The sequence below is a fragment of the Dendropsophus ebraccatus genome, chromosome 9 (assembly GCF_027789765.1).
Source record: "Dendropsophus ebraccatus isolate aDenEbr1 chromosome 9, aDenEbr1.pat, whole genome shotgun sequence".
Lineage (NCBI taxonomy): Eukaryota > Metazoa > Chordata > Amphibia > Anura > Hylidae > Dendropsophus > Dendropsophus ebraccatus.
This window is the reverse complement of record NC_091462.1, coordinates 114,042,290-114,063,074: the sequence shown is the minus strand read 5'-3', so window position 1 is coordinate 114,063,074 and position 20,785 is coordinate 114,042,290. Positions and strand designations below refer to the sequence as shown.

At 44.8% G+C, this 20,785-nt stretch overlaps 1 protein-coding gene across 3 annotated transcripts in view; it reads right to left on the bottom strand.

Annotated features, from left to right (window-relative positions):
• Positions 1-19,970, bottom strand: part of LOC138800537 (NACHT, LRR and PYD domains-containing protein 1b allele 2-like) — a 28,683-nt gene extending 8,713 nt beyond the window's left edge. For all 3 annotated transcript variants that reach the window (XM_069982286.1, XM_069982287.1, XM_069982288.1), the window contains exons 1-6: positions 19,901-19,970; positions 15,714-15,860; positions 14,203-14,264; positions 10,926-11,146; positions 9,629-9,912; positions 2,710-2,835 (exon numbers count right to left, since the gene is read on the bottom strand). In XM_069982286.1, coding sequence (XP_069838387.1) covers positions 2,710-2,835; positions 9,629-9,912; positions 10,926-11,146; positions 14,203-14,264; positions 15,714-15,803 — 783 coding nt within the window. In that variant the 5' untranslated portion in view covers positions 15,804-15,860; positions 19,901-19,970. The remainder of the gene's footprint in view (positions 1-2,709; positions 2,836-9,628; positions 9,913-10,925; positions 11,147-14,202; positions 14,265-15,713; positions 15,861-19,900) is intronic.
• Positions 19,971-20,785: the final 815 nt, after the last annotated feature.

Genomic DNA, 20,785 nt, shown 5'->3' with positions numbered 1-20,785 from the left:
CTAAATTAACCAGACAGTACACAGATGTACACATCTATAATCCTAAGGCCGTATTCACACACAGCTTTACTGCATTCTTAAATAGCAGCACTGGAGCAGCGCACAAAGGCTTCATAGAATCACTGCACCATCTGATAGCAGTATAGTGAAAGCAATCAGATAGCAGGTGTATCCAGTACACATCCAGCAGCTCTAAGCATGTGCTCACACACAGTAGTCTTATATGTCTACTGCATAATCTGATAGCAGTATTAGCTGAAGTAATGAGACAGCAGGTGTTACACAGTACACAACTTCAGACTCCAAGGCTGTGTTCACACACACAGTAGCTTCATAGGACACTGCATCATCTGATAGCAGTATAGTAAAAGAAATCAGACAGCAAGTGTACACAATACACTACAATTCTAAGGCAGTGTTCACACACAGTAGCTTCACAGCTTCACTGCATTCTTAAATGGCAGTACACAGAAGCTCCACATGATCACTGTATAATCTAATAGCAGTATAGTGAAAGTAAATAGACAGCAGGTGTACATAGTATACAACTAACAATTCTAAGGCCGTGTTCACACACAGTAGTTTCACTGCATTCTTAAATGGTAGCACACAGAAGCTCCATAGGGTCACTGCATCATCTGTTAGCAGTATTAGTGAAAGTTATTAGACAGGAGGTGTATCTACTACTACACAATAACTCTAAGGGTAGCTTCACACGTACCGTATCGCTGCATTTTTAACGGTGCGTCTTTGGTGCAATTTTTACATGCGAGTTTTGATTTTCACATGAAAAGTAATCAGAGAGCAGGTATACACAGTACACAACTACAATTCTACGGCTGTGTTCACACACAGTTTTATAGCTTCACTGCACCATCTGATGGTAGTACTATAGAAAGTAATGAGGCGACAGGTGTGCACAATTAGCAGCGTTAGGGCTGTGTTCACACAGACACACACAGTTTTTATAGCTTCATTGTAGCAGTACTGGAGAAAATAATGACAGCAGGTGTACTAAATACCCAACTAGCAGCTCTAAAGCGGTGTCATATATACACACTATAGCTACATAGGTCACTCACATAGTGAAGCAGTCTAACAGGACGTGCACAACCAATGTAAAAAAGTGAAAGATATTGAAACAAAACATTTGAGGTGTAAAAGCCTCATACAACATATATATATATATATATATATATATATATATATATATATATACATACATACATACACAATATGACTAGATAATCCTCCTGACACACAGGCCAGGCTTCCAGCTCAAAAAGAAAAAGCAGCATATAGTATCTTACCTTGTTACCTTGCTGAAGTATCAAGAAACATCAGCGGCCGCCCAGGTGAGGACACAGATCTGGCAGCAGCCGCCCAGGTGAGGACACAGATCTGGCAGCACCATGATACTTACAGCAGCAGCCGCCCAGGTGAGGACACAGATCTGGCAGCACCATGATACTTACTGCAGCAGCCGCCCAGGTGAGGACACAGATCTGGCAGCACCATGATACTTACTGCAGCAGCCGCCCAGGTGAGGACACAGATCTGGCAGCACCATGATACTTACTGCAGCAGCGGCCGCCCAGGTGAGGACACAGATCTGGCAGCGCCATGATACTTACTGCAGCAGCCGCCCAGGTGAGGACACAGATCTGGCAGCACCATGATACTTACTGCAGCAGCCGCCCAGGTGAGGACACAGATCTGGCAGCACCATGATACTTACAGCAGCAGCCGCCCAGGTGAGGACACAGATCTGGCAGCACCATGATACTTACTGCAGCGGCCGCCCAGGTGAGGACACAGATCCGGCAGCACCATGATACTTACTGCAGCAGCGGCCGCCCAGGTGAGGACACAGATCTGGCAGCACCATGATACTTACTGCAGCAGCTTCATGGCTTCCCTCACACGGCGGCTTCATACAGCAGAGAAGCTGAGTGATAGCTCTACTAAAAAAATAATCTCCTCTCTGATACAGCAGAGCAGGAAAAACATCATTGTATAAACTCCCCCTCTCCACACGACCATGTGGAAAGGAAGAATCATTGGAAAGGAAAGCAAAACACAAACATAGGCCTGAGCCTGCTTCCCTCTCCTACCACCTGTCCCACAGAAGGACAGAAAAAAAACACAAGGAGCCTAGGTTAGGCCAGGTTCTTATAGGCAGGGTTCAATTAAGTCTTTAATTGCTTGTTACCATCTGTCCTATCATTGCAGGGAGATAGAATCTTCGCCATTCGTGCTGCTGCTTAGGACGTAAGGGAAATCATATTTCTAGATACGAACAATAAGAATAAACTAGAGTGTTGTTTAAATCATAACACAGGGGGAAATCAGGGGGTTCTCCGGCTTAAGCATTCCCCCACTATAACATTATTTAGGGGAAACAAATATATAATGATAATAACTATTATTATTATTATTAATCTAAATTTTCTATGGATACAAACTTTTTTTTTAATATGGAATAATAACTAATCCCCCCCCCCCGAGGCAAACACTTTGGAGATTCCCCAAACAATCCACTGAAATGTGATGGACTATCTGGCCGGGAATGCAGTCTTTCTGAGGAGATGGTGGTTCCATTTTCCCATAGTCTATAGGAATCCTCTTAGTAGGACCTCAAAAAGTATGCTATTAATAAATCTCTTGTCCCACAAAAAGAACCTCGCAAATTTACATTGATATTGTTACCTCATTGTCTATATCTGCATCCGGCTCTCCAGTGATGATGTAGTTTCTTCCAGCGTACACCTTCTTAGTTACTTGCCGCTTACTAATCTTCTGAAACCCTTCTCGTTCCTTCAGCTCAGTAAGATTCTGGTAAAAAGAAATGAAAGAAAGACAAGTCATGAAGCCAGAGATGAGGTAGATGAATAGTTGGATCCCTTTCCAATCACCTAACACAATCCGAATCTGGAACAGTATCTGAGGTACTGTATGTATGGAAAAGGGGCAGTGATATCACCATACTGGTTGTTACCCTGCTCTCATATTAGGGGTGCTGAAATGTCCTGTAATGTATTGAACGGGCTTACTGTAGATATGGTCCAGTGTTTGCCCCCATCCCTCGAAGATTCCTGATGAGAAAATTAAGGTTGATGGGTTTAGAAACATTAGTTTGTAAATGGATATAAAACTGTCTGGGCCCAAAACATGGTGGTCAATGACTCCTACTAAGGTGGACTTGGCCGTGTTGTGTTAATGATGTTACTTGTCATGATGCCAGTGCTAGTCCAGCACACAGGTGTGATGTTGGTACCTGTTTGTATATGGTTTATGGCCCCAAATGGTCGGTAACCTTCCGAGTTTGTTGCAGATCCATTCGGCTTTTGTCATGGCAACCTGGAGTGGCCACTGACCCACCCGGGATGTCGGTACCGCCACCCACAGAGAAGAGGAAAAATAACCCAAGGTGTGTGGTGGTGTGTGTATAGGTGCAGGTGGGAACAGAGGCAGACAGAGTCCTGTGCGTTTGAATGTAAAAATATAACAATTTACTGGAGAACTTTGGCAGGTTAACAGTACACGCTCTGCAGACAGTTAAATCTTGACACAGACTCAAGTGCTAACTGACAGCCTTTAGATGTGGGTGTTGGAGAAGAGTAGAGGCTTCAGTAGAAGTAGTTGGAAGTGCTTTGTGGAGGTAGAGAGGAGAGGAGTTTGCCAGAGGAGCCCTTGCCCAGCGTAGCCCTTGTACTCTGCCTAAACTATAGTGGAAATCTGTGAAGTGATGCTCGTACTCATGTTTAAACTAAAGTCTGACTGCAGCATCATGTGTTCTAGGGGGAGTAATAACCTGCAACATCATATGTCCTAGGGGGAGTAATAACCTGCAGCATTACATGTCCTAGGGGGGAGTAATAACCTGCAGCATCATGCGTCCTAGGGGGAGTAATAACCTGCAGCATTACATGTCCTGGAGGGAAGGGGGGTAATGAAAACCTGCAGCATTAATTTTGCTAGGGGAGTAACAGCAGCAAATGAGTGCCGATCAGTGAGATTTGCGCTTATTTGTAGTGCTTTTACACAGCCCATGTAATCCAGCGTCTGGGCTGCACATCCTTGTGTTGTTCTTGCGATCATGAAAACTGACAGCACAGATACGTATATACAGGGGTCTGGGATATGTATGTGGTACTCTTCCAGTTCTGTGGTGACTCTAGTGTCAAGGGTGAAGGTATATACAGGTGAGATGTTGATACCAGTTTTGGCTATCCCCAATGGTCGGTAACCTTCAGGATTGTTGAGGGTCCCTTGGGCTCTTGTCACAGCAACCTGGAGTGGTAGTAGACCCACCTAGGATGTCGATAACACGCCCCACAGAAAGGGGAAAAATAACCCAAGGAAAACAGTGGTGTGCGTGGATGCAAGTGCAGATAGACAGGATGGAGTCCTGTGCTTTTAGTAGAGAAAAACACTTTATTGAACAAGGCTTGAGGTAAACAGTACACTTAAAACAGTTAGTGCAAATCTTGACACTGGAACATAGTTGCTGACAATAAGGTAGAGTAGGTGCTTTGTAGGAGTAGGTGCTTTGCAAAGAGGAGGAAGAGGAGAGGAGTTGCAAGAGGAGCCCTGCCCAATGTAGTTTATGTGCTGTGCCAAAACAGCAGTGTAGAAAAGAAGAGATGTGATACTCGTATTCACGTGTAGACTACAGTCTGACCGCCTTCTGCCCTCCAGTTGCGAGTTACTCGTCCTGCTAGGGTAGCACGAGCCCCAGTCATCGGTTATCTGGGTGTAGCAGGTTCCTGAGACTTCCCAGTCGTCCTGCTCTGCGCAGTAGGATACGTAGACATTTTCCCTGGTAGCTTTGTCCTATAGTGTCAGGAGACTGCCTTGCACATTTTAGAAGGTTTCCTGGCGTGGGCTAGGGTTATCCTATGTGGCTTCTCTCCCCTAATGTGAACTTAGCACTGCATAGTAAAAGTAGTTGCTTGCATAAAAGGAAGTCTCTTGTTTGTGATTTCTTTTCCCTTTCAGGGGTCCTGGCCAAAGCCAGGCCCTGGCCTAACTTCTACAGGAACTAGGTCTGTTTGTGTACTCTCTCTCTCTCTGGAAACTAAGTATGAACTGAACCACTTACTCCACCAGGTTAACTCCTCCTACAGGGGTAAATCTAAACCCTTCTGTGAGTGGTGGGGCTGAGTGTGGGTGAGAGAGAAGGATAGGATAGAAAAAAAGGAGCACCTGTGACTGGTCAGCATATAGCAGGTGATATAAAACAGTTAACTCTTGACTTCAGCTGTGCATAAGAGACAGAAAAACAGTGGTGACACCTATTGAGGAAAATAAGGTACTACATCTCCCGCTTTGTTAACCTGAACAAGTAACTTTCTCAGGTGCTCTAAACAGCACCCGTGGTGGGACACTACATGTATATATTAGATTGCACAAGCAGTACATACATACATCCGTGCTGCTGTGTGATCTGGCATCTGGCTCTCCCGTCCCTGTGTAGTATTTCCGGGCCTGGATTTTATTGGAATGGCAGGTAGGTTTGGTAGTGGGACCTGCCATTCCCTCCCCACTCCAGTACACCTTACGCACATGTGTAAGCAGGAGCTAATCGCTCCAGCTCATAAAAGCCAGCTCAGAGGGCTGAATATGGCTGAGAGCCTTGAAGCTCTGACCTGTTCAGACACCGCTGTTGTCTTTTTCTGTTTGGTTGATTAAGGTGAGACCTCTGTTTAGTTAGAGCCCAGCTGGGCAGGACTTTATTTTGTATCCTGTTTTTGCACAGTGCTGCTACGTTTGTTTTGTCTAAAGCTTTATACACCAGAATAAAGTCAAGTTGGAATTTGTATGTTAAGGACTGCTTCATTCTCGCTACCCCTACTAAAGATCTCCACAATATGTGTATATATATATACATACATACATACATACACACACATCCCAGAATTTTTAAAGCCCACACAAAAGATGAGATCAGCCAAGGATCTAGCATCTTTTTGCCTCTCGGCTGATCACTGTCGGTTTTATATGGGCTTAATAAGACCTGAAGGATTATTTCCAGCAACCGGGACTGTGTAAAAGACCCTTTACAAAATCATATAGACTGTGCACAAGGATAGAGAAAAAAAAAGCTCACACACCAAAAGGTGTCTACAGCCTTTACAGCCCGGGGAAGGAAATTGCCAAATGAGGTTTCAGGGATCATTTCTTCATATTTATTGTAAGTTTTACAAACTTACAACCAGTAAAATTAAAACCTACCACTCTCCTCCTCCTCTTCCTGGAGGCTAGGAGGGCAGCGGTGAGGAGGCAGACAATGTGGTGGGGTGATGACCCCACAGGGACTGAAAGCGACTCTGCACCCACAATCTGTCCCCTCAAACCACTTCTACCTTCGGATAGCTGCTTTTAATCCAAGATCTGTCCTGGTTTCCGTTCGGCAGGTGATGCAGTTATTGTCCTAAAAAACAACTTTTAAACTGGCAGCCCTGTGTCCAATGGCCATGGCTTAGAATATCTGTGCCCTAACTTTCCACCACCCCTCCGTCCCTCCTCCCCACCCTCTTCACCATAAGGAATGCCCCTAGAACATTTTCTCCTGTCTGAACACTGCACAGGTGTCTTAACTATCCAGCCCATGTGCTGTGCTGACACAGCTGATGAATAGGAGACAATCTGCCCGGGGCATTCTTAAAAATGAGGAGGGTGGGGAGGAGGGACAGAGAGGGTGTGCCAGCCTAATGCATACACAATCTAGGACACGGCAGTTTGACACAGGGCTGCCAAATTAAAAGTTGTTTTTTAGGACAATAACTACATCACCTGCCGAACGGACTGCAGGGCAGATTTTGGATTAAAAGCTGCTATCCAAAGGTACAAGCGGTTTTGGGGGGTCAGATTGTGGGTACAGAGTTGCTTGAAGCCCATGAGTGTGGAGGAAGAGGTGGTAGACGCCTAGCTCCAGCCACCCTGTGGCCTATAACCAGTTGGTCAGTTGGTACAGGCCACCACGCCTGGGGCAAACTAAAGTTAGAGGAGCTCCCTGCCATGGGATATTTTGTGCTGATGACAAGACACCAGGGGTTTGCACATTGTGCTGCCAGGAAGAGGTAGAGGGCTGAAAAGTCAGTAACAACAGGGATATGGATAGTTAACAACTTAGGTAAGGATGGGTTACAACTTAGGTAAGGATAGGTAACAACTGGGGTAAGGATAGGTAACAACTGGGGTAAGGATAGGTAACAACTGGGGTAAGGATAGGTAACAACTGGGGTAAGGATAGGTAACAACTGGGGTAGGGATAGGTAACAACTGGGGTAGGGATAGATAACAACTGGGGTAGGAATAAGTGACAACTGGGATGTGAATAGGTAACAACTGGGGCAGAAAAAGTAGTTAAAATAGTAATACCAAAACTAAACTTGAAGATATTAACCTTAAAAAATCCAAACAAATTGGAAGATTCAGGGAATACAAGCGCACGCTGGTAGAGGCGCTAATGACACAGTTCCCATCTGAGAGCCAGGGCTCAGGGTCCCTGATATGGCCTGTATTCGCAGAAGGCAGAGATTGAACCTTTACAGTTGGATCAGTGTGTGCACACATTTCCTGGAACTGAGTGATGGTTCCTCCTCGCTCAATTTTAGAGTTGTTCATTTGGAAGCTAGTCATATCTTGCCCTTTATGCCTTGGAGTTGATGTCCTGTCCTGCAGCAAGAGACGCGGCTCTGTTAGAATCAATGGAGCCGCGTCATAGAGGGGAGGGAATTCCCTCCCACTGGGGGCGGGCCGACCCACCTCCAGTGCTTGAGAACCAGCCCGGTATCCCGTGGATAGAACGGCGCCGTACACGGGAACCGGGCCGCGGATCGAGAAACGGACCTGATGGTACATCCTCTTTAACACTGCAGAGGGCCTCTCCACAGACAAACAGATCCACCTATCCACAGCCAGCATGGACACGCTTAAGGTTATAAGTAATAAACAAGCAAAAGTCCCACAGAACTTGTCTATACCAGTTCCTCATTGAGGAGACACCATACAAATGTACTGTCAGGGGCCCTGATTTACCCACAGCCTCGGTCCCTGCCTGCTGGCAGATAGTGTGCTCGGCCACAAGTGACCAAAGGAATTAGACTGCAACGAGCAAGTGACTGAGGGAAAGGAGCTGTAGGTGGTGAGAGGCTCCATCAGTATTTTATATCTTTCCCATAAGACCCCTAAAATGTTGTAAAAACAAAAACATACTATGTGGACATTTATTCCTGCTGTGGAATGGCTTGAAAGAGAAGCCTGCCTGTAGAATTAATGGCTTCCTCCTCAACAGGGGTGCAGGTTCTTAAAGGGAATCTATTAGCACGTGGACCCTACCTGAGGTGCTGGCAGTGCGCTGTAGCTGGCAGTCCCCTAGTGATTTGTCTGTGGAGTGAATTACTTGCATTCTCGGGTCTCCTACTCTAATGAAGAGTCAAAGAGGAGTTGTGGCTCAGCGTTTGTGCTGCACTCTGGCCACCTTACCACTGCTTCCTCCTCCCTCTCATACATGAATAATCCCTGCTGCCCGGCCTCCTGCTTTCTCACTTAGGGTGGTATTACACAGGCCGATGGGGGCCCGATAATACCTGTAAACGAGCACGGATCTGCTAGATCGCCGCTCGTTTACTGGGCCTATTACACGGCCCGATGATCGTTTAACAAGGGCTGCCCTTGCAGCCCTTGCTTAAACTATATACTTTTAAGCACATTCCAGGGCTGCTCCTGCCGTCCGCTTCTCCCCGGATCCTGTGCGCTCTAGAGTCTGAGCGACCTGTCAGCTGACAGGCCACTCAGCCAATCCCAGGCCGGGACCGCCACGGCCTGTGATTGGCTGAGTGGCCTGTCAGCTGACAGGCCGCTCTGAAACTAGAGCGCACGGGACCCGGGGAGAAGTGGACGGCAGGAGCAGCCCTGGAACGTAGATAGGTAATGTATATCGTTAGTTGCCGGCCGCACACCGCTATTACACATGGCGATGCGTGGTCGGCGCCCGACAAAAATAGGTTCTAACCTATATCAACAATCAGCCGATAATCGCTGTCATCGGCTGATCGTTGGATTTATTGCACTGAGCGATAATCGGCTGAATCGGCCCGATTCGGCCGAGTATCATTCCGTGTAATAGTAGCCTTAGTCAGACAGTGTCTTTGAGTGTTTATTTGAGTCATAAACTGCCTACAGAAGACTAATCTGTAATTAGATACAGTTGTGTTGGAGCTGTGATCTAAAGGCAAGTAAAATCCAATGACTGTTTTTTTTCCCTGAGTTCGACCCCCCTAATGGAAATGAAATGTGGTTTTTTATTTTATCGCTAATCATGGAGAAACTGGATTTTAAAACTAATTTGGACCTGATTGGGAATTTCTTTGCACTTTTGAAAATGATACAATGATAAGAAAAAATACATAACTACATTTCCTTTCCATTAGGGGAATTGAACCCAGGAAAAAGAAACAAAACTATTGTTGGTCTCTAGACAACAGCCTTTCAACAAACTTTATAGACCAAAACACAAACCTGTTCCTGGACAGTCTCGTCACTGTCGTGGGTTTGGGCATGGACCCGTATTTAGCAGTCCGGGTCCGCTCATCACTAATTATGATCCCACAAGAGTTACCTCTACATAAGGGATGCCATCGGGAATAAGGTAGAGGTGAATTCTGAACTCTGCAGAGGTTTCCTTTCCGGCCACCCGGGCATATAAGAGAACTTGCCCATTATATGGGTAATGCTTCTTCCTTTTCCAGAAGGAGAGGAAAGGTTCTCCAACAGCCGCAACCCAGGAAAAATCGGGATCCTTCAGTTTGAGATAAGAACCATCAATGTCATCTGGGGTTTTCAGGGTGAGTTTTCCATCTTTGAAGTGACCAAATTTAATGAGTGATTCGTCCCCTTTAAAACCTGAGGATATAAATGAGACAACAGCAAATACACGTATTACAGATCAATGCACATCAGAAGTTTTATCAGAACATGTGAGCCCGATATCAGAGACACAACTTACTCACCCCATGGTGAGACTAACAATTCCTTCCATACTAGTTATTATCTATTCAGTCTCTTTCCCCCAGTTCTGAGCTGCTGCTTTCTGCTTAAGACACAAAAATCTGTGTGTGAGCTTTTCTCTCGGTCTCCCCCTCCTCCCTTCTAAATGGCTGATGTAAACAAGTCTCTGTCAGGCTTTATCTGCAACATTGTAGCTTCTTTCTAATGCTGGGACGGCTATTCTAAGGGTCAAGTTGCTGATGAACTCACTGTGATTAATCCTCCCAGCATTACAAAGAAGCTTTAACGTTGCAGATACAGTCAGCCAGGGACTTGTTTACATCTGCAACTTTGTAGCTTATTTGTAATGCTGGAAGGATTATTCACAGAAAAAAATAACAACATAATAAATATATTCTATATTAATATAATATATACTATATTATTATTATCTTCCTGAAAATACACTTGCACACCTGTATAGAGAGAAGACATCTGGCGGGGGTCCGGGAGTGGGACCTGGTGCTACGAGGCCACAAGGGTCTTTTCTGGGTCGTGTATATGTGCACGTGCATTAGTGACATAGGAGAAGGTTGTGTAGGTAAGGACTGTCTGTTCTGTGCAATAGGGTTGTTATTCCTGGACGTGTCCGTAATATATCTGCGTATCATATGGGCAGTTCTGTGTTAATAAAGACTTTAGAAGAGAAGGATTTAGGGGCAGTGATTTCTGACATCTCTCAGTGAGGGATTATTGCAGCCAGGACACATACAGGAAAACTCTCTGATAAGCCTTTTAAGTTCTATACACACCCTGAACAAGCAGGGATTACTGGGAATAAAAGCCATTACATTTCAGCAATAGTATCTCCTCTTTCACGTAACGTATATGATATATACTGGTAGTGCAAGGAGCATTTGGTAACTCACCTTCTAGACAGACGTAATGTGGTAGGTAGACGGCTGACACCCGGCCTGATAGGACTTGTACATTGAATATGGGGCCCAGTAATTCATATCCATTGTCCTGGATCAGCGTCATGCACTCATCCCCGTACTTCACTGAATACTCAATACTCGTTTCGATCTCCACCTCAAACTTTATCCCAGTTTCTTTGCAATGAAACATCGACTCCGACTTCACTATAATCCTGTAACAGAAGACATTGGCTGAGTCATTGGGCGCCATTTTCTGTCAGGTTTCTTATTTTATTCTGTCAATCTAATATGGTGACACTACTAGTAAAGGCGAGATCCTCATGTGCGACCTGTAATCCGTGTGTGTACATAAAAGCTGAGGGAGTTTCTGGGATCCAGACAGACTCTTCCATCTTTCACAGATGGAGCTCTGGGAGTCAGATTGTGACACCACCATGTTATCCAGGAGGTGACATCACAATGTTATCCAGGAAGTGACATCACCATGTTATCCAGGAAGTGACATCACCATGTTATCCAGGAAATGACACCACCATGTTGTCCAGGAAATGACACCACCATGTTATCCAGAAAGTGACATCACCATGATATCCAGGAAGTGACATCACCATGATATCCAGGAAGTGACATCACCATGTTATCCAGGAAGTGACATCGCAATGATATCCAGGAAGTGACATCACCATGTTATCCAGGAAGTGGCATCACCATGTTATCCAGGAAGTGACATCACCATGTTATCCAGGAAGTGACATCACCGTGTTATCCAGGAAATGACACCACCATGATATCCAGGAAATGACACCACCATGTTATCCAGGAAATGACACCACCATGTTATCCAGGAAATGACACCACCATGATATCCAGGAAATGACACCACCATGATATCCAGGAACTGACATCACCATGTTATCCAGGAAATGACACCACCATGATATCCAGGAAATGACACCACCATGATATCCAGGAACTGACATCACCATGTTATCCAGGAAATGATACCACCATGTTATCCAGGAAATGATACCACCATGTTGTCCAGGAAGTGACATCGCCATGATATCCATGAAGTGACACCACCATGTTGTCCAGGAAGTGACATCACCATGTTATCCAGGAAGTGGCATCACCATGTTATCCAGGAAGTGACATCACCGTGTTATCCAGGAAGTGACATCGCCATGATATCCAGGAAGTGACATCACCGTGTTATCCAGGAAATGACACCACCATGTTGTCCAGGAAATGACATCACCATGTTGTCCAGGAAGTGACATCGCCATGATATCCAGGAACTGACATCACCATGTTATCCAGGAAGTGACATCACCATGTTATCCAGGAAGTGACATCACCGTGTTATCCAGGAAGTGACATCACCATGTTATCCAGGAAATGACACCACCATGTTGTCCAGGAAGTGACATCGCCATGATATCCAGGAAGTGACATCACCATGTTATCCAGGAAGTGGCATCACCATGTTATCCAGGAAGTGACATCACCGTGTTATCCAGGAAGTGACATCACCGTGTTATCCAGGAAGTGACATCACGATGTTATTCAGGAAATGACACCACCGTGATATCCAGGAAGTGACATCACCATGTTATCCAGGAAATTACACCACCATGTTTTCCAGGAAGTGACATCGCCATGATATCCAGGAAGTGACATCACCGTGTTATCCAGGAAATGACACCACCATGTTGTCCAGGAAATGACATCACCATGTTGTCCAGGAAGTGACATCGCCATGATATCCAGGAACTGACATCACCATGTTATCCAGGAAGTGACATCACCATGTTATCCAGGAAATGACACCACCATGTTGTCCAGGAAGTGACATCACCATGTTATCCAGGAAGTGGCATCACCGTGTTATCCAGGAAGTGACATCACCGTGTTATCCAGGAAGTGACATCACCATGTTATCCAGGAAGTGACATCACCATGTTATCCAGGAAGTGACATCACCATGTTATCCAGGAAGTGAAGCCTTGATGCAGTAGTAAGTGCAGGGAAAAAAGCAATTTCTGTGCATTTCCCGTAATAAGTGTATATTGGGGATTTTTATAACTTTTGGGGGGCAATACAATACAACAAAATTTTTGCCACACTTCTCCTGCTAGTAAACTGTTCCATTTTCTCAAGTGTTGGACTCTACCGCAATTATATACATTTACACTTGGGTTAAATCTTTCGGGCAGACGGGACACCAAACCATCTGGGGTTGGTCCTACACCACTCCAGGCTACCATGACAAGTGCCCAAGTGACCCTATACCCACTCAGCTACCACACCACCGTACCAGCTGACCCAGCAGGGGAACTAAGGCTACGTTCACACAGAGCAAAAGGGGCGGATTACGTGAGGAAATATTTCCGCCTGAAATCAACTGAGGCTGAATTCCGAGTAGAATATAAGCAGAATGTAAGCAGAATCCCTGCGTATTCCGCTAGGAAAGTGTTCAGCTCGTAATCAGCTCTTGACAAATTCAGCGCGGAATACTCGAGGAATCCGCGCTGAATCCGCATGCATTCAGCGCTGAAATTCAGCGAGTATTTGGCGAGCAAACTAGACTATACCAGAATATATACTAGAATCCTCCTCCCCCCCTTTTTTCCCCATTTCCGCGCTGATTCAGCGCGTAATTTCCGCTTGTATTACGCTTGCATTCCGCGCTGATTCCGCGCTGAAACAGAAAATCAGAGCCCCATTGATTTGTATAGGCTTCCGCTAGCGGAAGAATGAACATGTTCATTCTTCTGGCGGAAAGCGGATTAGTTCAGTGCGGAAATTCCACCGTGTGAACTGCAGAGCAGAATTTCCATTCAACACAATGAAAATTAGCTCCGCACCTATTTTAACGGCTGAAATTTCAGCGCTGATTCAGCGCAGAAATTCAGCTGCTTTTGCTCTGTGTGAACGAGCCCTAACACCCCCTGTACCCACTGCAATATATCAGGTCCACAATCCACAAAAATACATTCATAATGTGTCTGGATCATCCAAATTTTTTGCAGTGTGAAAAAAGATGAAATGATCAAAATGATGTCGCAGATGTTACAGATCTGTAATGTCCACAAATTACAGACAAACCCATAGAGTTCTATTGAGGTCCGCACTAGGACAGGTCAGTATTTTTTGTGGCACTGATCACTCTGCCACACAGATCTGTTATGGACGTGTGAATAGGACCATGGTAACCTGTGGGGCCGTGCTTTGTCCGAAGTTGAGGTTTGGCTGTCACATTTCTTACCTGTGTTTCTTGTTGCTGATAAATATCTGGTCTTCTGTTTCTAAAGCAGACGGCTCTTTGACCTAAGAAGGGGAAAAAACATCAGGAATAACTAGTATGTAATGTGTATACTTCTAGCTGGTATAACCTGGGGATCTCCTGTATATAATTATATATGTACAGCTGGTATAACCTGGGTATATACTGTATATAATATATGTACAGCTGGTATAACCTGGGGATCTCTTGTATATAATTATATATGTACAGCTGGCAGGGCCGGATTAAAGGGAGGGCACCAAGGGCACGTGCGCCGAGGCCTCCACCACTTAGGGGCCCCCACCAGTCCGAACCCTACCAGAACGGTGCTGCTTACCCAGGATATCAGGCCATGTAAAAGGGCCCTAACACAGTGGGCAACAGCGCACAGAAAGTGCTTATTAATGTGCTTATTAATGCAAACGCAATGTGGGAATACACTCTGATACTTAGTCCCCCCGCTCCTGTCTCCAGGGCCTGGCATCTTCCTACAGCCAGGAGTGAGGAGGGGTCTGTGCTAAGTCGCCTACAGTAAGCAGCCATCTGTATAGATTGCAGTATACTTTATTTATTTATTTATTTGAGGGGTAATTGTCGCCCGGGGCCTCCACCAACCTTAATCCGGCCCTGACAGCTGGTATAACCTGGGGATCTCCTGTATATAATTATATATGTACAGCTGGAATAACCTGGGGATCTCCTATATATAATTATATATGTATAGCTGGTATAACCTGGGGATCTCCTGTATATAATTATATATGTATAGCTGGTATAACCTGTGGATCTCCTGTATATAATATATATGTACAGCTGGTATAACCTGGGTATATACTGTATATAACTATATATGTACAGCTGGTATAACCTGGGGATCTCCTGTATATAATTATATAAATACAGCTGGTATAACCTGGGGATCTCCTGTATATAATTATATATGTACAGCTGGTATAACCTGGGTATATACTGTATATAATTATATATGTACAGCTGGTATAACCTGGGTATCCTGTATATAATTATATATGTACAGCTGGTATAACCTGGGTATATACTGTATATAATTATATATGTACAGCTGGTATAACCTGGAGATTTCCTTTATACAATTATATATGTACAGCTGGTATAACCTGGGTATATACTGTATATAACTATATATGTACAGCTGGTATAACCTGGGGATCTCCTGTATATAATTATAAAAATACAGCTGGTATAACCTGGGGATCTCCTGTATATAATTATATATGTACAGCTGGTATAACCTGGGTATATACTGTATATAATTATATATGTACAGCTGGTATAACCTGGGGATCTCCTGTATATAATGATATATGTACAGCTGGTATAACCTGGGTATATACTGTATATAATTATATATGTACAGCTGGTATAAGCTATACATATCTTACATGTAGTTATATGGGTCATGGACCTTGGCAGAATACATAGAGTTCTTATATCAGCAGATTTGTTTCCTTCACCTTTGCAGACGGAGCGGTTGCCATCTTGTCTCCAGCAATGATCTCGGTTGATGATACTTTGGTGACTGTTCCTCCGTACGGCTCTTTCATTACTTGATGAAACTGAGGCTAGATAATTCCGATATTACAATGTATCGTATTCCTCATCTGTAATAAACAATAACTGATTGGTTCTTGCAGGTTTATCACTTTGATTTTATACTTTAGGATGTTGTCTGCTGCAGTTGTGCAAATATTCATCTCTTATCAACACTATTCTTATCTCCTTGTAAATTTCCTGTTGTGTGCAGCCGCCACTAGGGGGAGCTAACAGCATACATTTCCTAGTGGTGACTCCAGGCAGCCGCAGTGTTATTATCGGACACTGTTTATGTAGGGAATAGACTTTGGAAACCAGCCCTGGCCTCTATTATAGAGCAGGTTCTTCACTTCAGATAAATCATTGACAAAAAGCTGATCACAATAATGGGACCCCATCAATCAGCTGTTATCTGTGGGGAGACCTGTCAGCAAGTGATCAGTGAGTGCCACCACAGAGGAAAAGAAGCATTACATGGTATCTGACAGGGCTGTCCGGGGAGGAGAATATGACTGATGCCTCCCGCTCCACAATACTTCATATTTCTTTTCCCATGTGAAGAATAGGGGGCAGGTGTAACCTCCCATCATCATACGCAGGTACACAAGCTCTACAACGTGGCTGATGTTGCAGTGTACATTTACTTTGTAGTAGAGATGAGCGAATATGATTTGATAGAGATGGTATTCGATGGAATATTGCAGTATTCGAAAGATTCGAATTCAATCGAGTAGTGTGTCAAATACGCGGGAAACATCTGAAAGCCCTCCCGTCGCAGTTGGCGCTTTTTTTAATCCAATGACCATGCAGGGAGGCCGTGAGGGACCCTGGGAGTACGCACGCAGCGCCAAAACAGCGTATACCCTCATTGGTTGGCTGAACCACATGACCTCGAATCTTAAATACTTGGCTCCCGCTTCTCAACCGTAGATGCACTTTCGAACTAGTCAGAGAAAGATCTTGCAGCAGGGAGAGATAGATTGTAGTAGTGTTTTGGTCAGGCGGGATTACTACAGAACCCAAAAGTCCTTGTCAGGGCTAAAATACAGCGAAAAAGTCATCTCTGAATCCAAAGCTTCTCAGTGCTAAGAAATAGATGATATAACAGCAGCAGCAGCATCAGCAGGTGTATTCATTCCAGTACCCTGTGTGTACAAGTGACTTATAGTGTCCCTGTTTAACACCACTAAGAGCACGTTATACATATTGTGCCAGTAGCCCAGTAAAAGGCACGTGATACATATTGTGCCAGTAGCCTAGTAAAAGGCACGTCATACATACTGTTCCAGTAATGTTCGTACAGCATGACGTGTGATACGCGTGAATAACACGCTCTGCGGACGCACATTGGAATCATGTATGTAACACTGCGCAAGAAATATGAACGAAATGTGTGAACATTGCCATAAATTTTCGTAAAGGGTTCGCAAATATTTTTCCTTCACAACTGCGGAGAGTAGCATTATACAGCGATTTTGGGGTGTTGGGTGCACCCAGGCATGCTCCCCCTGATGTCCCAGTGTCATTCTGGAGGTGTTGGCATCATTTAGGGAGGTTTCACGGGGGACTTGGTGACCTCCAAGTGGTCGAATTTTGATTTCGAAGTGGCGCAAATTTTTTTGTCCATAGACTATATTGGGATCGAATATTCGTTCGAATAGTCGAATATCAGTGCCTATTTGATTCGTATTCTCGAAAGTCGAATATTTCACTACTCGCTCATCTCTACTTTTTAGTAACACTCCAGTGGCGCCATACCGGACAAAAAGCCACCAAAGACACAGGATGTTCTAACTCGGTAAGGAGGGTCTCTGTGGTCCAGAAACACCGCACTTACTGTATGAAAGACATATGTATGGAAGAATTAGAACTAAAGACGAGAGAATTTACAGTAATAGCAAAGCGCTTCGCTAGGATCGTCTGTTGGCTTCTCTCAGGACTGCATCCAGCTTTTCCAGGCACCTGGAGTGGAAAGGAGTTCAAAGGTGGCCGACAGACGATGCTAGTGAAGCGCTTCACTACTGCTGCAAATTCTAAGAGGGCCTATTCCACGGGAGCGATAATTATCGCTTGGTAGAATAGAGAAAACGATCAGCCGATGATCGTTCATTTAGGTTCAAACCTAAAATCATCGTTCGCCACCCGCGCATCGCTACGTGGAATAGCGGTGTGCGGCGGCGAACGACGATTCAAGCAGCATACATTACCTGGCAGGACTTCTCCTGCGCTCCATCTTCCTCCCCCGGTTCCCTCGGGCAGCAGCAGCTCCGGAGTGGCCTGACTTAGCTGTCAGACTGCTCAGCCAATCACTGGCTGGGACCACCGCGGCCAGTGATTGGCTGAGCGGTCTGACAGCTCAGTTAGGCCGCACCGAAGCTGATGCTGTGCCGCGGGATCCGGGGAGGAAGACGAAGCGGAGGAGAAGTCCTGGCAGGTAATGTATGCTGCAAGGACATCGGTAAGGATGTCCCTGCAGCCCTCGCTAAACGATCATCGGGGCAGTGGAATAGGCCCAGTAAACGAGTGCCGATCTAGCAGATCGGCGCTCGTTTACATCGTTGCTCGGCCCGGGGAATAGGACCCTTAACCTTCCATACATAGGTCTTTTACGCCAAAAGTGTGGTGGACCACAGAGACCCTCGTTATCGGTGTCCGCTCACAGCTCACTTCCTGTGCACTCCCCAAACTTACGGACAGCCATGTCATCCCATGATGCAATTCATCTCATTATTCCACCCATGTTACCACCCCTCCTCCTAATCCCTACTCCTCATTCATAGTAAAATACCGCCTATACTACAACTGCTTACTACACTACACCCCCAAAGGTCCTGACCTCCCCCCCATGCACTAATGTAAAGTAAACATTGAATAACTAGTCAGTGGTGCAGGGGCATCCCAAGTCCCGATTCCTCAGAACGGTGAATATTACTACATCCATAATCCTGTATTCCCTAATAACGTGTTACATAAAAATAAATTCAGCTGCCATCATATGTCCCGTCCTCTTGGAGGAGCTGCCCTGTGATCCCTGAGCCAGTGGCTGGATGGCGGCTTGTACTATAAGTATACAATGCATAGCGAGCAGAGACAGGAACTTTATTCACCCCATGCACCTGCAGGGATACAAAGGATTGGTCGGAGGAGCAGCAGGAGGTGTGAGCGGGCTAAACGAATCAGCGCTGGCCTGAATACATAGAAGATGCCTCGCAGGAGAGGGATGAACAGAGCAAGATGATGAGGAGAGCCGGCCCGCCCCAGCTGAATAAATGAGATTACCCATCAACACAAAATGGCACCGGGACCTGTACCCCTTTAAGACTACGTTCTCACACAGTTAAAAAAAACAAACCTAAATCCGAATAATTTTGAGTGAAAATGAATATTTGCTTACGGTTTACGGTTATTATATTAAAAATACAGCCATTTTTTAACCTCAAAATTACAGCCACATTTTTGGTTTGGTGCTTGAAGCTGATGATTTACTACAATAGGCTTAAAAAAACTAAAATGGATTTTGTCTATTGTTTAAAATAAGATAATAAAGAGGATAAACAAGGAAAGACAAGCTGACAATAGTGCACAGCAATAACAACGCCCTGTGCCTCAGCTCGACCAGGAAATAGAAGAGTCTGGAAGGATTACACAATATACTGGGAAGAAGAAAGATGGCCTGCAAGAGTCTAAACTAATGGAAACAATCCATATGAGTGATATACATCTTATACATATAACAATCTCCAGAGACACGAAGAGACAATAGTGCACTGGGCCAGCGAGGATCCACCAGTAACTCCCAGTCCACTGTATATAACATAGCTTCAGCATTACATCGAATAAACATGGAGACCACTATAGATTATCACGATACTTCAGGACCCAGCAAAGTGAGTCTTCTGCAGTGTTAGTACATCAGGCTTCCACCATAGAGAGGGGTTCTAGGTAATGGCCAGTAAGGTATAAAACACAAAGGTAAAGTCCAGATCCTTCAATCATGTGAAACAGAAAGACACGGACAGTGACAGATACAAGAGGAGGACACAGAGCAGAGGAGAGACATATTGGGGCCCCACTGACAGTAATGGGCCCCCAGATAAGGGATACTTACTGGTTCCAGCAAGAAAGGGAGAAGCTGAGGGAGTGTTGGGGGATATATCTGAGACGTAGCCACAATGACCTCATACTCTCCAGTTGTTTATATGATAGGCTGAGGTCCCGGGGGGAGGGGATCCATCACTCCTCCCCTACAATCCTATTAACACTAAAGATACCTGGGAGACTGTGTACTTCCTCTATACACCTGTATGCAGGCCAGGGCTGGTAATGGTGACAGCTTCCCCAGGTACACTAAGTATAGACACAGCTCTACCTCATGTGTAGCAATGAATTGTAACATATAAATCAACAGGTGAAACGTTGTGGTAGAATCGCCTCCATCAATTCCAATACAAATAGAAAAAGAGGAGGACATTGCTGTTACACAGATTATCGACTACATCGTAGAACATTATTAAAGTGCATAAGAATTCCTTGTGGAAAGTTATAAGTATACAATGACTTCCTGAGGAAAGAGGGAGAGAGGACCAGGAGGGGTATGTTGGACGCACGGTCACCGCAGTGACATAAAGAAATACATCAGAAAACCTAACAATGGATTGGAGACAAGTCAGCAGATGGTACGTGATTGGAAATGCTGTCATTATCTTGTACACATAGAGAAGACTCAATCACCCTGATGGTCAAAGTAGATCTCCTCTATTCAAAGATGGCAGCCAGTATATATATATATATATATATATATATATATATATATATATATATATATCCTGGGGGCGGGTGTTCTTCTACTAAGGCTCATGTCAGTACTTCATTGGCTGAGGTACAATAAGAGTTACTTGCATAGCACCAGTGTTACTTGCATAAGCTTTAAGGAATGGAAATCTCTCTACGTGTTTAGGTCAGTGCCATATTGTAATGGCTTCACTAAATATAA